The sequence below is a fragment of the Artemia sp. Qi Xiang Cuo genome, chromosome 1, assembly GCF_049724085.1.
Source record: "Artemia sp. Qi Xiang Cuo chromosome 1, ASM4972408v1, whole genome shotgun sequence".
NCBI lineage: Eukaryota > Metazoa > Arthropoda > Branchiopoda > Anostraca > Artemiidae > Artemia > Artemia sp. Qi Xiang Cuo.
This window is the reverse complement of record NC_142794.1, coordinates 66910357-66937280: the sequence shown is the minus strand read 5'-3', so window position 1 is coordinate 66937280 and position 26924 is coordinate 66910357. Positions and strand designations below refer to the sequence as shown.

At 34.8% G+C, this 26924-nt stretch overlaps 1 protein-coding gene across 1 annotated transcript in view; it reads left to right on the top strand.

Annotated features, from left to right (window-relative positions):
- LOC148956621 (uncharacterized) overlaps nucleotides 1-26924 on the top strand; it is a 58508-nt gene that overhangs the window by 480 nt on the left and 31104 nt on the right. Inside the window, exon 2 of the mRNA XM_089095953.1 lies at nucleotides 16319-16481. Coding sequence (XP_088952079.1) covers nucleotides 16376-16481 — 106 coding nt within the window. The 5' untranslated portion in view covers nucleotides 16319-16375. The remainder of the gene's footprint in view (nucleotides 1-16318; nucleotides 16482-26924) is intronic.

Here is a 26924-nt window from a genome sequence, read left to right as displayed (position 1 = left end):
AGCATTTGATCTTGCTCCAAAGATTAAAGCAGTAATTTTATTTCCATAAAGGCAATTTCTATCATTTTGTGTCTCAAAGCTCTTGGACTATGACCATATTTGTTTGGCTTGGACCGTTAGTGCATTTTTGCCTTCCGGATGATCCCAGTTTGAAATTTTGAATATTGTTTGATCTATTCAGAAGCGAACCTTTTCGAACCCTCCATATGAGATCTGGTGCCTGTAATTCTATGATTTCTCAAAGCAAAAAAAGAGCAAGAGGATACAGAGTAGAAAACAGAAGACAGAGCGATAAGTAACTAAACATAATCAGTTGGCACCGATGCATAAAAAAGTGTAATGATAAAAACAACATAGAATATCATAATGTAGGATTTTCCAATTTATCATCGCTAAAATATAGTTTTTCAACCTCCACACGTTGTATAATGCCAAAAACATCGATTTTTCAGAAGACAACATTGATTTTTATCTTTGTTTTTTCTTTAGTCTCGAATAGGAATATTATGTAAAAGAGATCCAGAAATATTGTAAACTGGTTGCTCAATAGTAACCGAAACTATAAAAAAATGAATTTTAATATCAATAGATATATCAAAAGGATTGGATTGTTATTTTGATTCCAAATATATAAGATTAATTAAGTTTAGTGTTACCCATCAAAAGCAATAAACCTGAGAAAATTGGCTTGATTTTCGAAAAAGGGGAAAACACCCCCTAAAAATTAATGGATCTTAATAAAAACCACATCATCAGATTCAGTGTATCCGAGAACCCTATTGTAGAAGTTTTAAGCTCCCATCTTCAAAAATGTGGAGCTTGTATTTTTTTTTTACAGAAGAAAGATCACGGACGCCTGTTTATATGTTTGTTTGTTTGTTGGTTTTTTTCCCCAGGGGTAATCGCATCGAACCTATAGTTCGAGAATATCAGGAAAGGGCTCATTCAAATGGAATTTAAAAATTCTAGTGCCATTTTTAAATTTCCAAAAAGATTGGAGGCCAACTAGCCCTCTTCCGCCCTTTTTTCCTGAAAGTCGTCCGATAAAAATTCTGAGGCTGCCATTTTGTTGAGCATAGTTGAAAGACTCAATAAATATGCCTTTATAGATAAAATTACCCCAAAACCCCTGGGGAAAGGCCTTTAAGTTATAAGATGTTTCCATTGCTTACGTATAATATTTGTTATTGGGAAGTATTCACACATTTTTTGGTTAGGGGGGGGGGAATGAAGTTTATACTGAAGCGGAGTTTCAACGGGGATAATTTTCAATGTGGAGGGAAGTTTTGTTTGATGGGGGAGGGGGTGAAATTTCAAGGGAAAATTTTACACTGAGGGAATTTGCCAGAATTCCTATACGAATTTCTTTTTATTAGTCTTGACAAATTTTTTTCCCGACTCAATTTTACCTGTGGAGATGTCAAGGGGAATTTTCCAGGGGAAAATTTTTACCTTACCCCGTCCCATGCCCATTCTTTCACCAAAGTCTTCCGGTAAAAAAATTGAGATAAAAAATTTTGTTTCAAAATAGTCGAAAGATTTAATAGCTATGTTTATAAAGATAGCTTCACCCCTAAACACCCACGGGGCAATGGCTACAAGCTTTAAACTTCGCCTATTGTTTACATATTTTATTGGTTATTGGGAAGTATACGGATATTTTTTCGAGGGAAGTATTTTCGGGGGAAGGGGCTATCTTATGCGGGGATACCTTTGAATTGAGAGGGTAGTTTCTGTAGGTGAGCTTTGCAGAGGAAATTTCGCATGGGGGGAACTTTGCTAGAATTAATATGTAAATTTCGTTTTAATTTTTCATATACGGTGAGCCAAATTCAAACCTGGTATTGGTTGAAAATCGTTCAGAAATTAAATAAAGAAGGACAATTGTTTTTACTGAAAGTAAGGAGTGAAATTGAAACTTAAAACGAACAGCATTTATTCTGTATATGAAAAGGACTCTCCCCTCCTTAACACGTCGCTCTTTACCCTAATGTTTGACTCTTTGTAACAACTCTACTTTTTAAAGCAGTAAATTTTTTTAGCGTAATGTTAGGAGGGAACAGCCCCTCCCAACATGATGTTGAGGAGGGGACAGTCCCTTTCATATACGGAATAATTTCTGATTGTCTTAAGTTTTAATTTCGCTCCTTGCTTTCGGTAAAAAAAAAACCTGCTTTTTATTTGATTTGGAAGAAGGCGTGAGATTAGGGTAGAACGTTGGTTTTGTTTTCAAAAGCTACACATAGATAAGTCCTTAATTGAAATAAATTTAAAAAAAAAGTTTTTTTTTTCAACTGCAAGCAAGGAAAAACATCAAAACTTAAAACAAATAGAAACTATTACGTATATGAGGGGGTGGCATCCTCCTCAGCACCTCGCTCTGCACGCTAAAGTTCCAAGTACTTTTAAAAAAGCCACTTATTGTTCTAATTAATCGACCCGTTTCAGGAGTCGTTCTTAAAGAACATAGACTGCGTGTAAAATTGAGGTTTCCCCTAAAAATTTTACTCTCGGGAAAATTCTTTCCCCATGTAAAATTCTCCCCGTGCGAATCCCCCTCCCCCCAAAAAATGTATGCATACTTCCCAATAGCAAATACTATACATACACAATGGGCACGTTTTATAACTTAAAGACCTTTCACCGGGGGCTGTGGATGGCCATGCTATCTCCAAAGGCATAGTTATTGGGACTTTTAACTATGCTGAACAAAATGGCTATCTCAAAATTTTGAACGGACAATTTTGGGGAAAAGGGGTGTGGGAGGGGGCCTAGTTGCCCTCAATTTTTTTAGTCACTGAAAATGGGCACTAAAACTTTTAATTTTCTTTCGAATGACCCTCTTCCGACATTCTAAGAACACTTAGTCGATACGATCACCCCTGGGAAAAATAAACAAATAAAAACACACAAACACGCATCCTGATCTTTCTTCTGGCAAAAATAAAAATTTCACATTTTAATAGATAGCAGGTTGAGTTCTCCGATACGCTGAATCTGAAAGTGTGATTCTCATTAAGATTCTTTGACTTCTAGGGGATGTTCCCATTCTATTGAAAGGACTGAAAATAACGGTTTTTTCTTACAATGGTTTTTTCAGTTACAGCGATAAAGAGAGACACAAAAAGGACACGTCGAAGCCATAGCCCCTCCCCCCTCCCCTTTCGCAAAACACTGTATCTGTATCCATATCAATACAACACTTTACCTGTGTTATTAGCGAATATTATAATCGTCCAAAACCGTTTATATGCATTATTAAAACACTAGTATTCTTAATGTTATGTCGGTTTTGAAGTCTTAGTTAGAACACTCGACAAAATTTTAGGCATGAACTTTTACACTTTCAATTTTTGTTAAGTTGTTTTCAAGCTTTCTGTCGGCTGCGCTCGTAGCCGTTACACAAGAAGGCAGTACAGCTATGATTTTAATAGAAAATAGGAGAAATATGCAGGGAAGAAGGCTTCTTAGTTTTAAGGTATTTAAATCTTGAGAAACACTTTGGTGGCTAGCAGTGCCACTCGTCAAATCTTTTCTGGGGAGGGGAAGCCTCAGTAATTCCTTTGAGAACAAAGTTCAAACAAAATGTATTTTTGCCTGAAAAGTATCATATTTATTTGAAATGTTTTTAACTTTGCGTTCCCAGATATTTTGCGTTCCCAGGGACTGTATTTTACCACACCTTCCTCTGTGAGCGCCGTCACTGGCAACAGGTATCATTGCTTGTATGATTAAATAAAACAAGTTTTTTTTTAACTGAAAGTATGGAACGACGTTTAAAACTTAAATCGAACAGAAATGATTCCGTATATGAAAGGGGCTGTCCCCTCCTCAACGCCTCGCTCTTTACGCTAAAGTTTTTTATTGCTTAAAAAATAGAGTTGTGAGAAAGTCAAACTTTCTCACAGCACCTTTCATATACGGAATAATTTCTGTTCGTTTTAAGTTTTAACGTCGTTCCTTACTTTTAGTTAAAAAACTTGTTTTTGTTTTTTTTATTTAATTTTTGAACTTTTTTGAATTAATGCAGGTTTTAATTTTGGCTCACCGTACATGAATAATTAAAACAAAATGTGTATATTAATTTCACTTTTATTTGGTTAAATGGCTTTTTCGAAACTTGTTTAATATTATTTACGAGCGTTTTTATTAGTAATGAATATACGTAACTTACGAATTAACTTACATAACGAACTTCTATATTCATATATTTTTAATACATATATTAGGGGGTTCGCCCCCTATTCAATAGCTTGCTCTTTAAGCTAAAGTTCCAATTTTGTTCCAATTCTTTAAAAATGACTCCTTAATCACAAAGGCCATTTATTAGAATAAATAGCTCTTATGAAAGTACTAAAAAAATTTTTGCTTAAAGAGCGAGGTATTGACTAGGGGGTGAACCCAATCATATACGTAATATTTTCTGTTCGTTTTAGGTTTTGGTGTTGCTCCTTACTTTCAGTTAAAAAACTTGTTTTTTTTTTAATTTAATTTCTGATCTTTTCTTTAACAATGCTGGGAAATCCGGCGCCCCCTTCATAGCAATGTCCGTTCCCCCATGAAAACTTCCTTCATGTAAAGATCCTTCCATATAACCCCCGACCCCCCCCCCCCTACCAGAAAAATCCCCCTGAAAACGTCTGTTTATTTCCCAATAACCAATAATGTATGTTAACATTGGGTAAAGTTTATAACTTTCAGCCCTCCCCCGGGGTGTTCGGGGGATTAAGTCATCCTAAAAGACACAGTTATCATATTTTCGACCATGCTGAACAAAATGACTATCTCAAAATTTTGATCGGGTGACTTTGGGAAAAAAATGAGCGTGGGAGGGAGCCTAGTTGCCCTCCATTTTTTTGTCACTTAAAAGGGGCACTAGAACTTTTAATTTCCGTTCCAATGAGCCCTCCCACGATATTCTTGGACCACTGGGTCGATACGATCACCCCAGGAAAAATTCAAAAAAAACAAATAAACACGCATCCGTGATCTTTCTTCTGGCAAAAAATGCAAAATTCCACATTTTTGTAGATAGGTGCTTGAAACCTCTTCAATAGGGTTCTCTGATACGCTGAATATGATGGTGTGGTTTTCATGAAGGTTCTATAACTTTTAGGGGGTCTTTCTCCCTTTTTTCTAAAATCAGCCAAATTTTCTCAGGTAGTTTTCTCACGTAACTTTTGATGGGTAAATTTAAACTTGATGAAACTTATATATTTGAAATCAGCGTTAAAATCTGATTCGTTTGATGTATCTATTGGTATCAAAATTCCGTTTTTAGAGTTTCGGTTCCCATTGAGCCGGGTCGCCGCTTACTTACAGTTCGTTACCACGAACTGTTTGATATGTTCCACCTATTTCTAAAGCTATTCTTCATTATTTACGTGTGCCAGGCATGTACGCAGAAAGTTCTTTAGGGGATCCAAACTCGGCAAAATAGTAAAAATAGGTATATCCTTAGTAAACTATTGACAGTATCGTAAAATTACAACACATCAGGTGTAAATCCCTCTTAGATAACTGTCAGTACACTACGCAGCATATATGGTTTTGCAGAGTGGCAAACTGGGATACAAAATTCTGGGTGAGGATGGATCAACCACCTTCTTCCGACCCAACATGCTGATATAAAGGTCTAGTAGCTTTGGGTTGTAAAGAAGTAAAAATAAAACTGCAACGAAAATATATGAAAAAAGGTCATCAGAAAAAAGAACCACATCAAATACATGAAAAAAGCTATGAGCTTTAAATTTGTGCATAAAAGTATATAGAAGCATAATGACGTTATTGAACGGAAGATCAAACTGTATTTTGTAATTAAATGAACAGTTAGAGTACTTAGGATTGAAAAGCTCAACATTCATTTTGCTATGCCATAAAATTATTATTATACAAGTTTATACTAATTACAGGAGGGACTGAGTATATTAGCACAAAAAACTAATTTTAGAGCAGACGATAGTAGTTTGAATCCTTATTGATGTTATCCCAAACTTCTTCAGTTTAATTTAACCAAGCAGCTATCCCTTGAACAACATTAGCAATAATGCGTCGAGAAGTTCATTCCACATTTTATGTCGAGTGAAGGACTATTGTTAATGGTCTTAGCCTAGTTTTCAAAAATCTTTAGTATAATAGAGACTCTCAGAGTAGGATTCAAGATCAAACTAGCTAGAAAACTTTTCGAACACGAACGTTGCGAAATCAATAATATAATGTAGATTCTGGAAAAAACATCCAAAGAAAAAGCAAATTTTTTGGCTGAAACTTCCGCTTCAGCGCCTTCAGGATAGAAAACGGCTTTTGAGGAAAGGGAAAAACAAATAAATAAACTCAAGATAAAGATTGAAATTTAAATTTTAACAATAAATAATTAAACAAAACAGCTGCCTTCACACTGGCACTGTAATGAAACCTATATAGAGTTTCAAATTTCAATGAATTACTATTTATTAGCTCTTATTACAGCAAATCTTGCATTTTGGTTCCTAATAGCTGACCACGCCGAACCTTTATTTTTGCAGTGCAGAAATATAAAAGAACTCAATTTGAGCATCCGAATATTTATCGCATCTTTCTATATATTTAGTTACTTTTTGACCGAAGTTTTAAACTCGTAGGTATACACAGCCATTATATTAGAAGATATTACAGGATTTTTCAGGTTAAACTCAAGTCTGAGGGGTAAAGTATGTAAATTGTCTCATTTTCTTCGGAATAATCTAAAGGGAAGCCAGTTAGTAATTGAAAACTCGTAGGCCTATTTACCGATTGTTTTTCAAAACATTTGAACTGAAACTTTGATTGTTTAAAATAAGCCCTTTTATTTTCAAATTATTAAGGAATTTAGGTTTTTATCATCAACTCGAAGTGTTGAATATTCGTTCTTCGAAGCATTGTGGAAAAAATTCATACTCCACCGTAGAGAGGGGGGGGGGTGTCTGAGTTGGAGGCGATCTCTTTATTTAACAAATACTTTCTGGCCATTCTAAGTTTTAATATTACAGTTTGCTATCTTTTTTACTGAGTACCCCCTAATGGGGACAGTTGATTAGACTTTTTGTTTTTTTAGTTTTTTTTATCAGTATCTAATAGCATTTTGAGGGCTTAATTGCTAAATTAATTATTAGATTAAATTAAACAAAGACATATTTTCTCACATTAAGTAAAGACTAATATTAAAACCTAAAATGAACCGAAACTGTTTCGTATATGAGGTGGGATGCCTTCTCCTTACCTCCTTGCTCTTGATGCTGAAGTTTGACTTATTTTCCCAGTTTTTAAGAACGGCTGCTCAGACACAAAAGCCGTTGAGATGGATTGAGAAGACTTTTTAAATCATTGAAAAATTTAATGTAAAGAATGGAGTTTGAAGAGGGGGAAGCCCCCTTCCCTCATACACAAAACAGTTACTATTCATTTTTAATTTTAATGTTGCTCTCAACCTTCATTTGAAAAAAAACTTCTTCTATCTTATTTCCCTTCGTTTTTCTTAGCATATCAAGGGTTGCTCTAAACGTGAGGAGAACTACCATCGTTCCACCCTGACTCTTTAATTCTAAATTTAACTTTCGCACAGCATTGCTTCGAGAAAAGGAGCTAATTTACTACATTTGTTTTACGCCTTCTGGGAAACAAGAAAATGTTAAACATTGTATATAAATAGGATATGATATACATTATTACCCTTTAAACTTACTGAAAACAAAGATCCTAGTAGTATTTGCCTACCTCCCAAGAAATTTTTTTGGTGAGACTCATGATGTCCCAACCATGGTGTCCCAGTAGTCGGGTGCTTGTAATCTTTTGTATACACAAAAAAAGATTTCGCCATGGTAGGGGTGTTATTACCCCAGTACCAATAATAGAGGCATAGACCAAATTATTTCCAAGAATGAAGAGAGATTAGGTGTCAATTTCTACTCACCCTCCCCCGTTACCGAAACATGTTTTACATTTTTCCGAAGACTCCATAAGAGTTAGGAAATTTAGACATTCAAATGAACTGTTTGAGGCATCTGGGAGGCCCCTGCTACACAATAGCCCAGCCTTCCTTCTTCATAATAGCTTATACACGCTTATACATCAGTGCATATAATTCATGTAATATGAAGTGGATCAATTTAGTTGAATGAAGCTTTCAGATAAATGCCAAAATATTTTTCTACGATAAGATGGGAGCTATGACCCCGCTGAACCCGTATCCGTGTTTAGTCTACATAGAAAGATATTAAGAGATTCCTACCCCTTTTCTGAGAAACACACACTTTTCTATATTTATTTGAAGTCTCATTCCCACAAGCCTGTTTTTTTTAATTTTATTTGCATAATTTTACGAATAATTTAATCAAGTGAATAAACTTAGCTAAATCAAGCATTAAGATAACCTTTTAACTTGTATGGAATAAGTGACATTTTAGAAACGAATGTGCTACCATGTGGCATTATTTCCTCTGCATCTGAAATTTCATTCTATAGCAAATCGGTCCTCTTTGTGGCAAAATTGTAATTTAGTGCTACTAAATGGCGTAAAACGCCACTTTTCTGTGACATAATCTTTTCGGCTACTTAAAAAAGACACAAAAACTTTTTGATTTTCGTTCGAATGAGCCCTCTCCCAACTCTCTAGGACCATTTTTTCGATACGACCACCCTTGGAAAAAGAATACCGCAAATAAACATGCATCACTGGTCTTTCTTCCGAGAAAAAAAACACAAAATTCCACATTTTTGTATAAGGCTCTGAATCCTCAACATTAGAGTCTTAAGATATGCTGAATCTACTGGTGTGATTTTCGTGAAGATTTCTTGCCTTTTTGGGAATGTCTCCCCGAGTTTAAAAATCTGGTAATTTTTTTCGGGTTCGTAGCTTTTGATGGGTAGCTTTAAGCCTAATGAATTCCATATATTTGAAATCAGCCTAAAATTACAATTCTTTTAATGTAATTGTTGTTACAAGTCTTTTCCATAGAAGTCAGTACTATTAGCCTGAGTTGCTCCTTACTTACTGATGGGCTCCATTCACCCTCGTCCGATATTTTTTTTTTTTAGAAAATGTCTGAAATTGGCACTTATCTGTCGCAGAAATTTTTTCGCTACTTAAAAATGACATTAGAGCTTTAAATTTCCGATCAAATGAATCTTTCTCTTCTGATATTCTAGAATGACTGGTTCAATACGATCATTTCTGAAATTAAGTACAAAAAAATAAGTGTTTCAGTTGAAATTATGGAGCAATATTAAAATTTAAAACGGACAAAAATTACTACGTATGTGAGGGGTTACCCCTCCTCAATTTTTCGCTTTTTACACTGAAGTTAGACATTTGTTCCAATTATTCAAGAATGACTCAAACACAACGGTGGTTTAATTAGAATATTAAACTGTTTTTTAAAGTTCTAAGGAAAACTTTAGCGTAAAGAGCGAGCGATTGAGGAGGGGGTAACCCCTCTCATATACGTCATAATTTCTGTTCCTTTTAAGTTTTAATGTTGCTCCTTACTTTCATTTTAAAAAACTTATTATTTTCATATTTAATTTCTGATCTTTTTAAACAAAATGCCGGGAAATCGAGCTCCCCCTCCTTGGAATATTCCCTTCTCCACGAAAAATTCCTCCATGAGAATATTCTCGCATGTGACTCTTCCCCCAACCAAAAAATCCCCCTGAAAGATATCGCTACCCTTCAAAATAGCCAATATTATACGTTAACAATGGGAAAAATTCTTAGCTTGCCGCCTTTCCTCCGGAAGCTGGGGGGGGGGTCAAGCCATCAAAGTTATTAGAAATTTATTATCAAGTCAACAAAGTTATTAGATTTTTCGACTCTGCTGAAGAAAATATATATCTCAAAATTTTGATCGGACGACTTTGGAAGACAATAGTCGTGGAGGGGGGCTAGCCGCCCTCTGATTTTTTTGGTCACTTAAAAAGAGCTCAAAACTTTTTGGTTTTCGACCAAATGAGCCCTCTCCCAATCTTCTAGGATCATTGGTCGGATACGATCACCCCCAGGAAAAAAAAACAAAGAAAAAAAAACAACAACACAAAAACAAATAAACAAGTATTCGTGATCTTACATCTGGCAAAAAATGAAAAATTGCACATTTTGTTTTTATGAGCTTGAAACCTCTACAGTAGAGTACTCAGATATGCTGAATCTGATGGTCGGATTTTCACTAAGGTCACATAATGTTTGGGAGTGTTTCCCCTTCTTCCATAAACTAAGCAAATTTTCTCAGGCTCATTAACTTTTGTTGGGTAGCATTAAACTTGAAGCATTTTATATATTTTTAATAAGCATCAAAATTCAATTCTTTTGATGCATCTATTGTTATCAAGACTCTTGTTTCTAAGAGTTCGGTTACTAATGATCCGCAGCCCTCCTTACTTACAATTCGTTACCCCGAATTGTTTGAAAAAACAAATGTGCAAAAATGGTCATTCTTCGTGGAAAATACGACATTTCATATCGTTGCAAATGGGGACTTAAACCCTCAGTTTAAGAGTTAATAATTTTCATCAAAACAAATTTCATTCTAGGGATGTTTAATCCTTTTTCTAAATTTATGCAATCTTCTTGTGCAAGTAGCTTCTAGTGTGGAAATTTAAAGTACTGAATTTGGCATATTTAGGATCTATAAAAAACATAAATTCTTTTCGTGGTTGTCTTGTAATCTAATTTATAATTCTTGAGCCTTAGTTTCCACAGCTACACTTCGTTGCCAAGAACTCTTTGGGCTTCTCTTAAATATAGAGGGAAATGTGGCCCGCCTCCGCAATCTCTGCTGTTTACCTTCAAGTTTCACCTGTTGTTTTGCTCTACACAATTGTATAAATCTACACTTTGCTGTTGTGTTCGCTTTCCTATCAAATGAGCCATTTTCTTATATTCTACGAGCACTACTTCGATACGATTTTCCCTTGAAAATAAAATAATAATAACAAACAAATCTATAGCATCTTTTTTTGGGAAAAGATGCAATTTTGTATCAAACAGTTCGTGGTAACGAACTGTAAGTAAGGAGCGACCCGGCTCAATGGTAACCGAAACTCTAGAAAACGGGTTTTTGATACCAATAGATATATCAAAAGAATCAGATTTCAATGGTGATTTCAAATATATAACTTTCATCAAGTTTAGTGCTACCCATCAAAAGTTACGTGCCTAAGAAAATTTGGCTGATTTTCGAAAAAAGGGGGAAAGACCCCCTAAAACTTATAGAACCTTAATGAAAATCACACCATCATATTCAGCGTATCAGGGAACCCTACTGTAGAGGTTTCAAGCTCCTATCTACAAAAATGTGGAATTTTGCATTTTTTGCCAGAAGGAAGATCACGGATGCGTGTTTATTTATTTTTTTTATTTTTTTTCCCCCCGGGGGGGTTGTATTAACCCTTATGTCCTCGATCGTTGTGAGAAGGCTCATTCGAATGAAAATTGAAAATGCTAATGTCACTAGTAAGTGACCAAAAAAAATGAAATGCAACTGCACCCCTTCCTAGATTCATTTTTTTTCAAAGTCATCCAATAAATATTTCGAAAATGCCATTTTTTTCAGAAGGTTCGAAAAGATGATAAATATGTCTTTTAGGATGACTTGATCCCCCAAAGTCCCCAGGGGGAGGGCTGAAAGTTATGAACTTTACTCAATGTTAACATATAGTATGGGTTATTGGGAAGTATACAGACTTTTTCAGAGGAGATTTTTTCTGGTAGGTGGGGGAAGGCTAGGGTCGGGGGCTATAGGGCAGCCTCTGTCCCTGCCGGCCGTGGTCCGGGGGGACGGGAAAGTGCCATGAAGGGGGCGCAGGAGTTGCCAGCATTATTTATTAGTTATTGGGAAGTATACAACCATTTTAAGGAAGGATTTTATCTGGAGGGGGGGGGGGAAAGAGGCGGGGGTTACTCTGGAGAATATTTCCGTGGAGGATTTTTATTTGGGGCAAGGGACCTTTCTATGAAGGGGGCGCCGGATTTCCAAGCATTATTTAAGAAACGATCAGAAGTTAAATAAAAAAAAAACAAGTTTTTTCAACTGAAATGTAAGAAGGAATATTAGAACTTAAAACGAACAGAAATTATAACGTATGTGAGGGGGTTGTCCTCCAAGTCAATAACTCGCTCTTTACGCTACAGTTTTTTTTTTAGTGATTTCAAAAGACCTATCTATTATAATTAAACGGCCTTTGTGATTCAGGGGTTTGTGAATCAAAATTTTTTTAACTTTTAACGTAAAGAGCGTGGTATTGACTAAGGGGAGAACCCCTTCATATAAGTAAAAACATATAGGTAATAAAAAAAACAATAAAAAAACAAGCGATACGGCTCAATAGTAATCGAAACTTTTAAAAACGAAATTTTGATGTCAATAAATGTATCAAAAGAATGTGTTTATAATGCTGATCCTAAATATTTAAATTTTATTAAGTTTAGTATTACTCATCAAAGGCTACGAGCCTGAGAAAATTTACTCGATCTTTTAAAGAGGGGGGAAACATCCCCTACAAGTGAAAGAATTTTAATGAAAATCAAACCGTCAGATTCAGCGTATCAGAAAACCCTATTACATAGGTTTCAAGCTCATATCTGCAAAAATCTGCAACTTTGTATTTTTTGCCAGAAGAAAAATATACGAATATAGAAGTTAGTTACGTAAGTTAATTTGTAAAGACTTCCATTTAGCAAAAGAAAAGTAAAATTTTTATGCAAATAAAAGCTGCATTAACTAAAAAACGATCAGAAATTAAATAAAAAAAACAAGTTTTTTAAACTGAAAGTAAGGAGCGACATTAAAACTTAAAACGAACAGAAATTATTCCCTATATGAAAGGGGCTGTCCCCGCCTCAACGCCTCGCTATTTACTATAAATTTTTTTATTTTTTTAAAAAATATAGTTGTGATAAATTAAAACTTTTTATTTTTTAAAAAATAAAGTTGTGAGACAGAGTCAAACTTTAGCGTAAAGAGCGAGGCGTTGAGGAGGGGACAGCCCCTTTCATATACGGAATAATTTCTGTTCGTTTTAAGTTTTAATGTCGCTCCTTACTTTCAGTTTAAAAAACTTGTTTTTTTTATTTAATCTGTACAAAGGAACTTCCAGATTCTCACACAAAAAGAATTTGATGTTATAGTTACCATAAAAATTCTTGTGCTTTGGGCATTCCCAACTCATTTAGAAAATGCAGCAATATTTCTTATGCTAATGACTTTTGATGAATGTCCTGAAACTTAATTATTATTTTTTTTTCATTTTTCCAACCCAATTAAGAGTAGTTTATTTTCTATGAATATGTTGTTATAAAATTCTTGATTTACTATTGTTTTATTCAAAGTGTTTGGTTAAAGTTAGTGCGGGTCTCTCTTTGCTTATATTTCGTTACCATGAACTATTGACATATTTGTTTAAATAAATATTTTGTACTGTGCTATTACCTCCATTTCCCCGATCTTGAGGAAGGTTCGCTTTGACATTGCTGACTACTCTACTCAACATGATGCACATAACTTCTGACTAGTGTTTATTGCGGAATATTCTTCGTACTTAAATCTTGAGTAATTTTACCAGCCTTGTTATGCCTGCAAAAGATGATACTTAATGGCTGGGGCAAATGAATAAAAAGAATAAATAAAGAAAAGATACAGATTACAGTTTCACTAAAAATAACTTTTGGACCTGGCTGGCCCAGAGCAAAATTTTTTCTGTCTCTCTGGGCCACTTTGCCCTTGCCCGTGCATTAAGCTAGTGCTTATTATTATGTCGTTTGTTGTAGTGGATGGTTATTAGGCAAAATCCATCGGAAAGCATTTCTTAAGTGATGTAATAAGAACCATGAGGATTCTATGTACATTATTGACAGTATCATGAATTATTATATATAAGGAGTAAATATCCTGATATATCATAAGCAAGTGTTAGGTCATTTGTTGTAGTAAATGATAATTAGGCCAAATTCATCGCAAAGCCCTTCTTAACTGATGTAAGATGAGTCATAAGGATTCTAAACCTTTGTATATATTGATTCTCATTGTCGCTTGTCTTCTAACCGCAGACAATATGAGCTTTTCCACTTGTCTTCTAATTGCTGACAATGTGATCTTCTTCTTAGTGTAATAGCGTCACCATAGGTTCGGTACAACTACCCTGGGAAAAATACTTGCATATGTGGCAGTCCCCGTGTTTGAAGTTAAATCTACACACATAATAATAATAATAATAATAATAATAATAATAATATAATGTATTATTAAAGCTTTTTTACAGCCATATACAAAACAAAAAAGAAAAGAAAAAGGATAAATAAAATGAAGACATACTAGAATCACTATCCTCTTAATCAACAATCATACCTTTCAATGCAAAATTTACCACACTTACTACTGTCTGTGGTGAATCTGAACTTAAAATCCTCCGAAGTAGCCAATCATTACCCTCTTTCAAAATTTCTCCCCTTATGTGAGAAAGCCGCCGGCATCACAGGAGGAAATGACCCAGCCCAAAACCAATCTCACCACATTTTAGACAAGTACGCTGCGTTTCCGGACCTTCTCTATTTTTCCAAACTTCTTTTCCTTGTATTGGTAGACAATTGGCTCGAAGCTGAATCCACGTTTTCATATACTTACTAGGTAATCCCAGCTTCGAATATGTCTCCTGTACATAAATCCGCTTTATATCTCTATACAAAGTAAGACTAGTCGACTTATCTAAAGCTGTCCACCAAAGTTGAATTTCCTGGTCGTGCAATCTTGCTTGGAATTCCTTTATGAAGTTTTCTTGGTCCAGTGGTCCCTGTCCTCCATTCCACGCGTCTGAAAAGCCTGTTTCCTGTAGTATTTTTCTGATCTGTGCTGTCCAAGTGGTTTTACTTTTTTGGGTGAGAAGATCTTTATAAGCAGCAAAAATAAGTCTTTCCTCGGGTAAATTCAGGATTTTGAGCCAAAACTTGATCATCTGTATCTTGATCATCTTGAAACTGTAGATGCCTAGGTCACCTTTCAATGCTAGAGAGTGAGTTGTTTTATGCAGCCCATATGCATGCCTTTAGTATTGTAGTTGTAGAGTTTCTAATCCTTGTGCAGTCTGGTAGCCCCAAATTTCTGCCCCGTGATGCAGTATGGGTAAAACTTTTGTGATAAATATATGCTTATGAAGGCTGAGATCGCTTATTCTTGTTTTAACGTTGCTTCTGTAAATATCGAAAAGTGCATTTTTTCCCTTTTGTCGTAGTTGCTGATATATGCTGTGTCCATTTACCATTTCGAGTTACTGTAAAGCCCAAATATGTTGCTTTCTCTTCTATTTTTAAAATTTGACCTTCCAAATAAAACTTGGGGGGTAGCTCTGGTTGCTTTTTGTTAAATATCAATATTTGGCTTTTCGATAGATTAGCCTTCAGTTTCTTTTTATGCACATATTCTGCTAGGATATTCAGTAGATATTGTAGATTTTCTCAGAATCAGCCAGTAAAATTATGTCATCTGCGAAAAGCAACATTGAAAGATTCAAATTTCCAAGACGAAGTACTGCTGCCCGTTGGCGTTGGAAAAATTGCACTATATCGTTAATAAATATACAAAATAATTTTGGAGATAAAGTACTTCCCTGTAAAACTCCCTTACTTACAGGAAAAGAGGAAGAGACACACTGTTGCGGAATTTTCACAAAACTTTTAGTCCATGAATACATCAAAGCTATTATATTCATAAACTGATGTGGTAATCCAATTTCACTCAAAGCTTCAAACAACAAAATTCTATCTACGTTATCAAATGCTTTCTGTAGGTCTATAAGCGCAGCATATAATTTACTATTTCCTTTAGAATATTTTTGTATCATTGCATTTAAAATGAATACTCGATCCACTGTCAAATATCCCGGTCTGAATCCACCTTGTTCTTCATTTAGAATACTATTCGCCTCCATCCATTTACCAAGCCGTTTGTCCAAAATTTTCTCCAAAACTTTCCCCCACTGTTTAAAAGACTTATAGGTCTATAGTTTTCATGAACGGCGGGGCTACCTTTTTTAAATAGGGGAAATACGAGTGACTTCAAAGTATTCAGGAACGTAGCGTGTCGATCCGATGGATGATGACGGTAGTATTACTTTTTCGCCAACGACTGCATTCTGTTTCTAGGCTAAGTCGTTGATAAGTCGCGTAACACCTGCGTAGTTTGCAGCCGTAATAGTTTTCTGGTTCAATTTTATCCATTGAATATGATCACGTTCAACACGAATTCTAGGTATCGACAAGATATTGTAGGAAAAGTTGTCTACCAAAATGTAAAGCATTAAAACTTATCCGACGCAGGTTGGGTGTCAGAGCTTGCAAAGAAAGACTTTTGGCGTGTTCAGGCCGGAAAGCGATATGATTTTACGAATTCAAGCCTTGTTAGATGTGGACGACATTCATAAGATGTTAGAAGTGGTGTATCCACTGTCCATCCTTATGTTCCAGCTGGATAAAAAAATAGGTAGGTTAAGGGCTCCACACGACGGTTGGTATTTTTTAAACTGACCACATTTTAGCTAAGTTGTTTTAAAACCATTTCATTTGACGGAAAACTATTTTCAGCATTAAAATTAAAACAGAGCTTACTTCATTGCATGCAGGAGGGTCGAAGCGTTTCTTAGTTCCTTAATTCCTGAAAAGCTCAATAGTCAAAGCCGTTTTTAAGATATTACTTTTATGCCCTTTTGACATCCTTCTTGCATATAGTATATTTTGATTTAATTGAAAATCTTCCTAAACATCCAAAAGTTTTACCTTAATAGCATTAGCCTCACTAGTAGTAGTGATCGCAGTTGCAGCAATAGTAGTAGTACACATATAGTGCACTTGGGTCAGTTCAAAATCTACCCCAACATACCCAGAAAGTTTCTACTTAATAGTTTAGGCCCTTTCCTGTAGTATTGCTGGTACATCCTTTTGACAGTCTACATGATCATAGTTTGTATTGATTTGGTTAAACATCCCCCTAAACATTCCCTGAAAGCTTCATCTTAAGACCTTTAGCTTCAGTAGTAGCAACAGTTGTAGTAGTGGTAGTAGCATTAGTAGCAATATGCATATAGCACCTTTTTTTCAACATCCCCCTCAACATATGCTGGAAGTTTGAATTTAATACCCTAAACTGTTCTTCGGGCATGGCTGATTTGGCAACCTGCATACACATGGTGCGTTTTTAATTGGTTCAACAACATCTCTTCAGTCCCTGAAATTTTCACCTTAATACCCTTAACTTTAGTAGTAGTAGTAGTAGCAGTAGTAGTAGCAGTAGTAATAATAGTAGGAGTAGTACTAGTAGCAGCAACAGTAGTCGTTGTTGTAGTAGTAGTAGAAGTAGTAACAATAGAAGCATGCAAATATTGCCTCTAAGGTAGTTCAACATCCTCCACAATAAGCCCCGCAAGCTTCAACTTCATACTCCAAGCCGTTCCTAATATATTGCTGATATGCCCTTTTGACAACCTGTATGCACACCATGTATTTTGACTTAGTTCATTGCCCCTCTCAACATTTCCTGAAATTTTCACCCTCACCTTAGCCTTAGTGGTTGTAGTAGTCATAGAAGTAGCAATAGGAGTATTAGTGGTGGTTTTAGTATTAGTAGTATTAACCGCAGTAGTAACAGTAGTAGTAAGCACATATTGGCTTTTACCCAGTTATGTATCCTTCTCATCATACCCTAAAAGTTCTGATTTAATACTCTAAGCTATACCTAAGGTATTGCTGATACACTTTTTTAACAATCTATATGCACATAGTGCGTTTTAATTTAGTTTAACTTTCCCCTCAGCATATCCTCAAATTTCCTCCTTAGTGCCCTTATCCTCAGTGGCTGTCACAATAGAAGTAATAGTAGAAGCAGTAGTAGTAGCAGTAGACATAGTAGTAGTAGTAGACATATTGTGTTTTTGTTAATTGATCATTCCCTTCATAATTCCCTGAAAGTTTATCAAAGTATGGGACACGGCATTCAGGGGGGGGGAGATTTTTAGCGGGGTGCAAGAAAAATTTAAAAAATCAACGTTGTTTTGGTAGGACAGAAATAGATTTGTGAAATTTTCGTAAAAATAATCGCATCGTGTATAGCATGTACGATTCAGTAGGCTATATTTATACATCACTTGCAGGCAGCAACAATCATCACGAGCCATTATTCTATTAAAAATTCGTTGTTTTGTCGAAAAACTCCCATTACATTTATTTTTTATGACTGACTATTAAAATTTTTTTATGAGGGCACACGCCTCTGGGGGTTACCAAAGTGGGAGGGGATGGCCTGAAAGGTTTTAGAACCTAAACCATTCATGAGATACACCCTTTTGACGACCTGTAGGCTCAGAGTGTATTGATTTAGTTCAACTTTCCTTTCAATATTCCCCGAGATTTTCACTTTCAAGCCCTTAACCTTAGTAGAAGAAGGAGTCATAATAGTTTTAGTAGTAGTAACAGTAGTAGTAGTATGCATATATTGCCTTTTGGTCAGTTGAACATCTCCCTTATCATGCCCTGGAAGTTTCAACTTAATACGCTAAGCTGTTCCAAAGATATTGTTGATAAACCCTTTTGACAACCCGTATGTTTATAGTGTGTTTTCATTTATTAGTAGTTTAGCGTGCACATATCGCCTTCCGTTAATTGACCATCCCCCTCATCATTTCCTGAAACTTCAAGCTTAATAACCTAAGCCACTCCTGAGATACACCCTTATGACAACCTAGACGCGCAAACTGTGTTTTGATTTAGTTCAACTTCCCCTGCAAAAGTAGCTGACATTTTCACCTTATTATCCTTAGCCTTTGCAGTAGTTGCAAGAAGAAATAGTATTTATAGTAGCAATAGTAATAGTGGCGGTGGTAGGTGTAGTAGTAGCAGTAGGAGTAGTAGTAGTGGTAGCAGTAGTAGTAGTTATGCATGCGCGTGTTGCCTTTTGGTCAATTGATCCCCAATAGTTCCCTGGAAATTTCAACTTAATACTCTAAGCCATTCCTGATACACGACCTTTTGACAACCCTCACGTACATAGTGTGTTTTGATTTAGTTCACCCCGGCGTTCTTATGTAAACTTTTGAATGTAAGTCTTAGAATAGGAAACGTTCCACCTGATTTTGATGCAATGTGGGTCAATGTTATCTTGCAATGTACATTAGATTCTAGACCCCGGGTCTAGTAGGACACGGGTTAATAGAATTTATGATGCTTTGTCCTTTGGAAAAGGGAAACAGAAAAGCTAGGTTTATAATACCAGAAGGGGAAATCAGAAAATTTTAATATATTAGAACTTGATTCTAGCAACCTTGGAAATCATTTTATATACGGATTTCTGAAGTGTTTAAGTTAGTTCCTCTCATGCAGTACTTTGGTAAAGTTCTTCTCTTGTGTTTGTCTTTCAAACCATGTATACAGACTTTGTAGAATAAATGAATGGTTTATAGTGAATAGTTTATCTTCTTCTATCTCCTGCCACTTGAACCCTAAGCTCTGGAAGATTCGACTACACGCTTACCAGTACACGCATGCCAATATTAGAGGATATCAATGTAAACCCAGACATCACCAGAAAGGAGTAGTAAAAGGTTTGCACTTAGCCTTTTTATTCTTGATATAGAAAAGTGGCCTTAGCACCCTACCAATTCAGTTAGTTTAAATTTAAGATGTACACAATCTAATCCTTTATTACTCCCCATCCCCCCCAAAAAAAAACCGAACACAATCTAACAAAACCTAGGCCACATTAGTTTGCGTCAAAACATAGCATCAACCAATAGAACTAGCGAAAAAAGTATATTAGAAAAAAGTGATTAGCACACACAATGACGTCTATTCCTATTTTTATTTAATTTTTTTTTTTTATGGGGGGGGGGATGGGTAGTACAATATATATATATATATATATATATATATATATATATATATATATATATATATATATATATATATATATATATATATATATATATATATATATATATATATATATATATATATATATATATATATATATACATATATATATATATATATATATATATATATATATATATATATATATATATATATATATATATATATATATATATATATATATATGTGTGTGTGTGTGTGTGTAATAATCTAGGGGCAGGTCACCTTTTATCATTCTTTTTTCCAACATCACATTATCTACAACACAAATATACCAGGTTCTATGCTTCTCCGATCTCTGTATGGTTCCATGACAATCACAAATTTCCTGAATGCATTCTATTGACAGTTACCGCAACACAGTGGCGAAGATACTCTCTTTCAGATTCGGAGGATGTGAATTCGAGCCAGTTTGCGGCAACGATGATCAACTGTCTACTCTACTGTGTAGCCATCCTAACCCAGATCATTATTTACATGTATATATATACATGTAAATAATGTTTAAAAAAAATGTAAATATTGCATGTATACATGCAATACTTACATTATTCATCATTATTACATGTAAAGAGTGAAACAAGGCCCACAGTAAAAGGAAGTTTAAAAAGATGCTTTGAAACATAATTGTCAAGTGAACAAGAATTGTCATTTGAAGCTGATTCAGGAATGCTAGTTTATAGCTCTAAAACACTAACTTATAATATAGAACACTAACTTATAGCTTTTTTATAAAACAAAATGTTTTCTCAGAATTTTCTGGTTTAAGAAATTTTGACTATAACCAAGCAGCATTTTTAGTTCCGTGGCGCATCAAAACGGGTAGTAGCTCGTCAAATTGCTATTCAAATGAGGCCTTTTCGGATATTCTAGGATCAGAAATTCGATGCAACCCTTCTTGGAAAAAAAGTACATTTTTTTTTGGATTACGTTTCCTTTTTTTGTAGGATTATATAAATATTTTAATCCTAATAAATGGTAAGCGAAAATCGTCTATGCATTGTGCCTTCTTTCTAATTATAAACTTCAGAAAGAAATAGCTGACAGTTTCGTTTAAACGCCCAGGAGCAAAACAATATCCTCTTGTCGCAATTCATACATTTTTAAGTAGGCTTGTCGGAAAATGCAACAAAAAGAAATGGATTTCGACAGAGCCTTGGGACCAATATGGCTAGGGCAGGCGTCTCACCTAATTGAATTCCCAAAGAGTGATATCCCTCTTGGATAAAGTGTAATGATCGAAAGGGTTTTGTTTTGAATTAGCCAGGGGAATAGGCTGGTAGAAACAAGCAATCTTTCTTATGGGTGATGTCACGGAACATAGTATACAATTTATTTATCTATCCTTATTTTTGTTGAAGGGATTCTTTTATCCTTTTGTTTTTAGACATTTGAAATTGTGTATTCACATACAATGATTTCAGACAAATTTGGAATTCGAATGCATTTCAGTAGAAACTTAATAGCTATAGTGCCCATTGCGCGGAAAGCTTTAATTCCTCCAATACATAAATTTAATGGAGAAAAATATCTCGTTTTCTGTATTTCTTCAATTAAAATGGGTCACAAAATTAAAGTAGATCATAAAAGTGAAAGCTTTAAATGAAATCAAAATTAATATAACTTGATATAATTAAATATTATCAGTTACTAAGTAAGAGGATCCTCTTCTCAGTTTGGCCTTTTACCTCTACTGTCTAGGCTAGAAAAGGGTTAATATGATGAAATCACTAATTGAACTTTATAATGATTTAACGGTAACATGGATAAAAATACATAATTATTGTTGATTACCTGAAAAGAATAAATCTACTTGAATGAACCATATAAATTTTTCTGTTTTAACTTGTCTTTTCAAACACAAAGCAATCATATGTTTAAGTGACAGAACGATAATTTTAATCATTTTTACAGCTCATAAACATGGGCGTAGCTCCAGTAGTTTAATTGAAGGGGTCCTGGGAGTCAGGGGGTATGGGATATCCTTCGGGGGAAAAAAGTATTATAACATGAGTGAAAAATACAAGCCTAAATGTGTTTTCAAGTTTTCTGAAAAACTTAGTTTAGGAAATTATTTCCTAATGGACGCTGAACATTCAATGGGGAAAATAAGTAAAGGTGGCATATGCCTGCCGTAAATATTCAATAACATATTTCTTCAATCGGTAGGGAAAACAAGTTAGCATTTAGCAAAGACGCTACTCGGTTAGTTTCAAAACATTACACAATGCATAATAAACAATGGGCAGATATCAAACGAACACAAAAGTAAGTACTGATGCTCGACCTTTGCTAAAATTGTCAGTAATGAGTTGATGTATACGACAGCTGTGTAAAGTCAACAAGAGTTTGGATTTGTGATGGTGGATTTCATATAAGCTCGGCTTTCTTTTTCCAGCTTCGCCGTTAATATTGAAGTGCCTGTCCCTCTTCCTCTTTCCTCAACTCTCTCACTTAGCACAGTAGACTAACTCTCTCAGTTGAACTACGCACTGTTTCAGCAGCCCCTTATTTTTGCGACATTCGGTCGCATGTGATTTGAAAATGGTGGCGCAGCAAATTATAACGTACATCCTTTGAATCGCCATTATCAGAACCTTATACGCTATTATCAGAACCTTATACCCCTTCTCGAACAAGGAGGAAAATTATCTTTTGTATGGGCAGCGCTGATAAATCTTCTTTTTTAGTGCTATTTAAATACGTAACCGTTTTCTCTCTATATTTTCATTCGTCACTATCGGGGCACTGGGACATATTAGAGGACTGTTTAAGGGTTCATTTAAAAGCTAATTCTTATATGTTTTTTTATATAATTTTAACTCGATAAAGCCTACATAAAGTGCCATATATTACCTTAAAAGCGCAATTTGGGTAACATCTTTGGAATTGAAAGGCTGGGCCGGACACATGGACATCATAAAGAGCTAACTATAGGCTCGTTTACAAACTTCTTTTTAATTTAATCGGTTTTGTATGAATTCAACTTATTAAGGCAATGATAAGTGCCATATGGCACCCAAGAAGGGCACTTTAGGCTGTTTCCCTTGTTTCAAAATGAAAATAAAAAAAACAGGCCCTGTTCAATGAGATACTACGCGAACAAATTTCCCCTTGAAACTCCCCCGACTCCTGAAGAAATTCTCCTCCACGAAAAACTCCCCCCTGAATTTTTACGCACATTTCAAAAAACCATTTTATTTTAATTTAAAAGTTTTTGAAATTTTTTTTATAATTATTAACTTATCCATCTGGCATTGTTTGATGGCAGTATTTTTGTCAGCACTGTGGTAGAAACCCTGGATTAATTGTAACTTGCCATGGATACCAATCAGAGGGGAAAAATTGACACCTAGTGTTTGAAAATTAACTTCATCTTGTATCTTTGTTGACAAAAAAAATAATATCTATAAAAATTACTTTCTAAGTTTTTTTTGTGTGAATCAGGGTGTGGGGGTATACATATCAAGAGGAGAGGGGGGTACTCCCCTCTTAATAAATAAATAATAAATACTATATTCTGAATATAGTATTTATGTCCAAAATTCCTTTCACCAAGCGAAGCTCGGTCCTCTAGTACTGCATGTCAAAACTGATAACAAAAAATCAGTATAGGTTAACACCGCTTATATGTGCATACACAATTTCTAAATGTGAGAAAATTATATATATATATATATATATATATATATATATAATATATATATATATATATATATATATATATATATATACTATATATATATATATATATATATATATATATATATATATATATATATATATATATATATATATATATAGTGTTCAAATTAATTTTATCCTACTTGCAACAGATATTTCATGCAGCACGCTGATACAGAGATAAAAATGTCGCAGAAGTAGCACTGGTGTAGCGTGAAATGCGACTAATTTCAGTAATTGTCCTTAGTACATTTATGTCAATTCTTTTCTTTTTTTGGAGCTGGTTAAAAGAAATATATAGAAAAGCAAAAATAAGGAGAAGTCAGTATGGTACTATAAATAGAAGCGGTCCTCCATTCATGGGTTAGTATATGAATCCGACACGTAAAGGACAGGACGTTATCAGCGCTTATTAAGCGTTTCAATTACGAATACGAGATTTTGGAGGGCTATTGGAATTTCGATTAAATCTTGGAAGTAAAGATTAAAACAATTCAATGACTTCCTGAGCAGACCCCCCCCCCACAATCCTTACTGACTTCCATGATCAAACTACAACCTATTTGACCTATCCAGTTATAGTACAAATATTATCATAAAAACACTAAGTCTTATTTTCTTTTTCAATAATTTCTTCCTTATTTTTCAATGATTTCATTTCTGTTCCATTTGCAGATGTAGAGGGTGTGATCATGCCCACTTTCGAATGTTTTAAAACAAGAAAATTTTATCTTGGACTGATATATTTTAGGGAGTAAAAGAACCTTCAATGTCAGGAATAAAAATTTTACCTGAGCAAACGTTACAAAACAGGAAGTATTGAACATTTTTGCCATTAACTAGGCTCACCTATTTTCTTGATGATAACGTCCTGGAGAGTACGGTGCGGAATCAGAAGTTTCAAATGTGGTCTGGTATTGAGCCCAGGGGCTATACATCCAAAGTATCAAGATATTTTGGATTGACTCTTTAATTCATTATTTCTCAACTTAATTGACCTTTTCAGCCCCCCCACTCTTCGTGAGATAAATACTTGGGTGTATGCACTGGCTGAATCATTAAGAGTTGTTCAAGTTTTTATCTCTTCAACCTTGTTCGATCTGGTTCTCAGTCATAGTTAAGGACCAGGAATCAATCCTCAAATGTTGGCTAGGCTGCTTCATTAAAAACTCTTATTATAATCATGCTCATTGTCACGAATAAAAACCTATTCAGTACAAAACGGATCACATGACTTAAATCACCTTAGCGGCGTGATGTAATGAAGAAGGGAAAATTGAATAATAGAGTTTTACAAACAAATATCCAAGCATCTGTCGTATCACTAATCGTATCCCTCAGAAACTACTGAAAGAATGAAACTGTGGTTAATTAGTATACAGTTAATTACCACAGATGAATTTCATATGCAAAACATGAACTGAGTGTTTGTTTAACGTTGAGAAGATCCCACCTTCATTTGAATATAGTAAAAAATGTTTTGTGTCAACTATAGGGTTGGAAAACGTCCATTGATTTCTTCTGATAGGGTAGCAGAATGGAAAAAAAAAATTGTTTTAGTTCCGTAAACTCAGTTTTTTTTTGTTTTCTTTTCTTGTATATTAGCCTCACTTCACAACGGACAAAGAGTGAAAGTCATCCCATCCCTTTTAGTTTACACAGAAATGTGAGTCATTTGGCCAGCTCCCCCCCCCCATTTTCTCCTGCAAAAGATCAGACAAGACACTTTCGGTGTGAGGAACCATACGTTGTACAGAAAACACGGGTTCAATGCTCTTTCTAACCCTCGGGTTTCTGACATTTTTCCCCCACCTGACATTCCTCGGTACCACTGAAATAACCGTACACGAAGATGAGTCCTGTTCTTTTCCCTTTGGTTTCTAGCCATGGCAGGTATAGGAGATCTTTTGTCCTCTCATTTGTCAGTTGGTATGATACAAACAGGTAGTAGGAATTAAACTACATTATATATTTATATATTATCTTTATATCTGAGTAATAATTGTGCATGCATATATTTATTTATGTATTTATTTATTTTTTAGAAAACAGCTCCATATTTTTTCGGGAAAATTTTATCTTGGGATACTCTCGCCTAAAAAAACGATCTAGATGGATCAGAAGTTTGAACAGATTCGTTAAGAGCCTTTATTTTGGGGAAAAAATCATGTCAGCGGCGTCATTTTTGGATCATTGCACATCATTGCAGTGTTGCAATGACGTTGTCACACTGATGTGGAAAATTGAAGATTTTCATACGTGGAAAAGTTTACATCAAACTGCTTGAAGAATAAAAAACTGGTAATTGCAAAAGTATTTGTGTATAATTTGACAAAAGATTGCAGCATTTCAAAACCCTAAAAAAGAAAAACAAAAGTTTGAAGCTTAGTAAAGAAATCGAACTTGATTTAATAATCAAATATCTTTGAAGAGACAGCATGATGAAAAGACATTAAATTACGTAATAAACAAAAAAAGTAATTGCAAAAATATTTGTATATATTTTAACAAGGGATTACAACAATTTAAAAACCATAAAAAGAAAACCAAAAGTTTGAAGCTTAGTAGACTATTGGTGTTAGATACCGGAATTGATTCAATAATTAAATATCCTGTTTCGACTATTAAAGAGAGCACTAGCCATTTTAATTTCCAATCGAATGAGCCTTTTTTGAAGTTTTCTACGACAACGCTTTCTATAAAAACCTTATATGCCCCCAGGGGGTAACTTACAACTTCGTGGAAGTCTTGAAATTAAGAAAATCTTATTCAAGAACATTGCTTTGAATCGTGACACGGGTGAATTTGGGCTAAATTCTATATACGATAATTTATTAAAATCTAACAAAGTTCAATTCACCCAATGTAGTTGACCTCTGTCCAAGTGGTATACCGTTGAACGCTAATGAACCGCGAGTAGTAGTGTTATATCAGTATCTCCGGGAAGACAGGTAGCCAATCATTCCGGGAAGACAGGTAGCCAATCATTCCGGGAGGGCAGGTGGGACATTACTGTGTCAATTAAAGGTACGGGGCATGTGGGACATTACTGTGTCAATCTGAAAGAGAGGGCAGGTAGGACATTACTGTGTCAATCTAAGAGAGAGGGCAGGTAGGACATTACTGTCTCAATTAAAGAGAGAAGACAGGTATATGAATGTTTTATGTTTATGGATTTTTATTGTTCATTGTATTGGTGTTATATTTGATGTTTTATCGTATGGGAGTCTGATTGTTATTGCAGGGATGGTTTTGATGTATTGTTGAATATTTGTGTTACTTTATGATCGATTATACGTATTGTTATATGGTTGATGTTTTA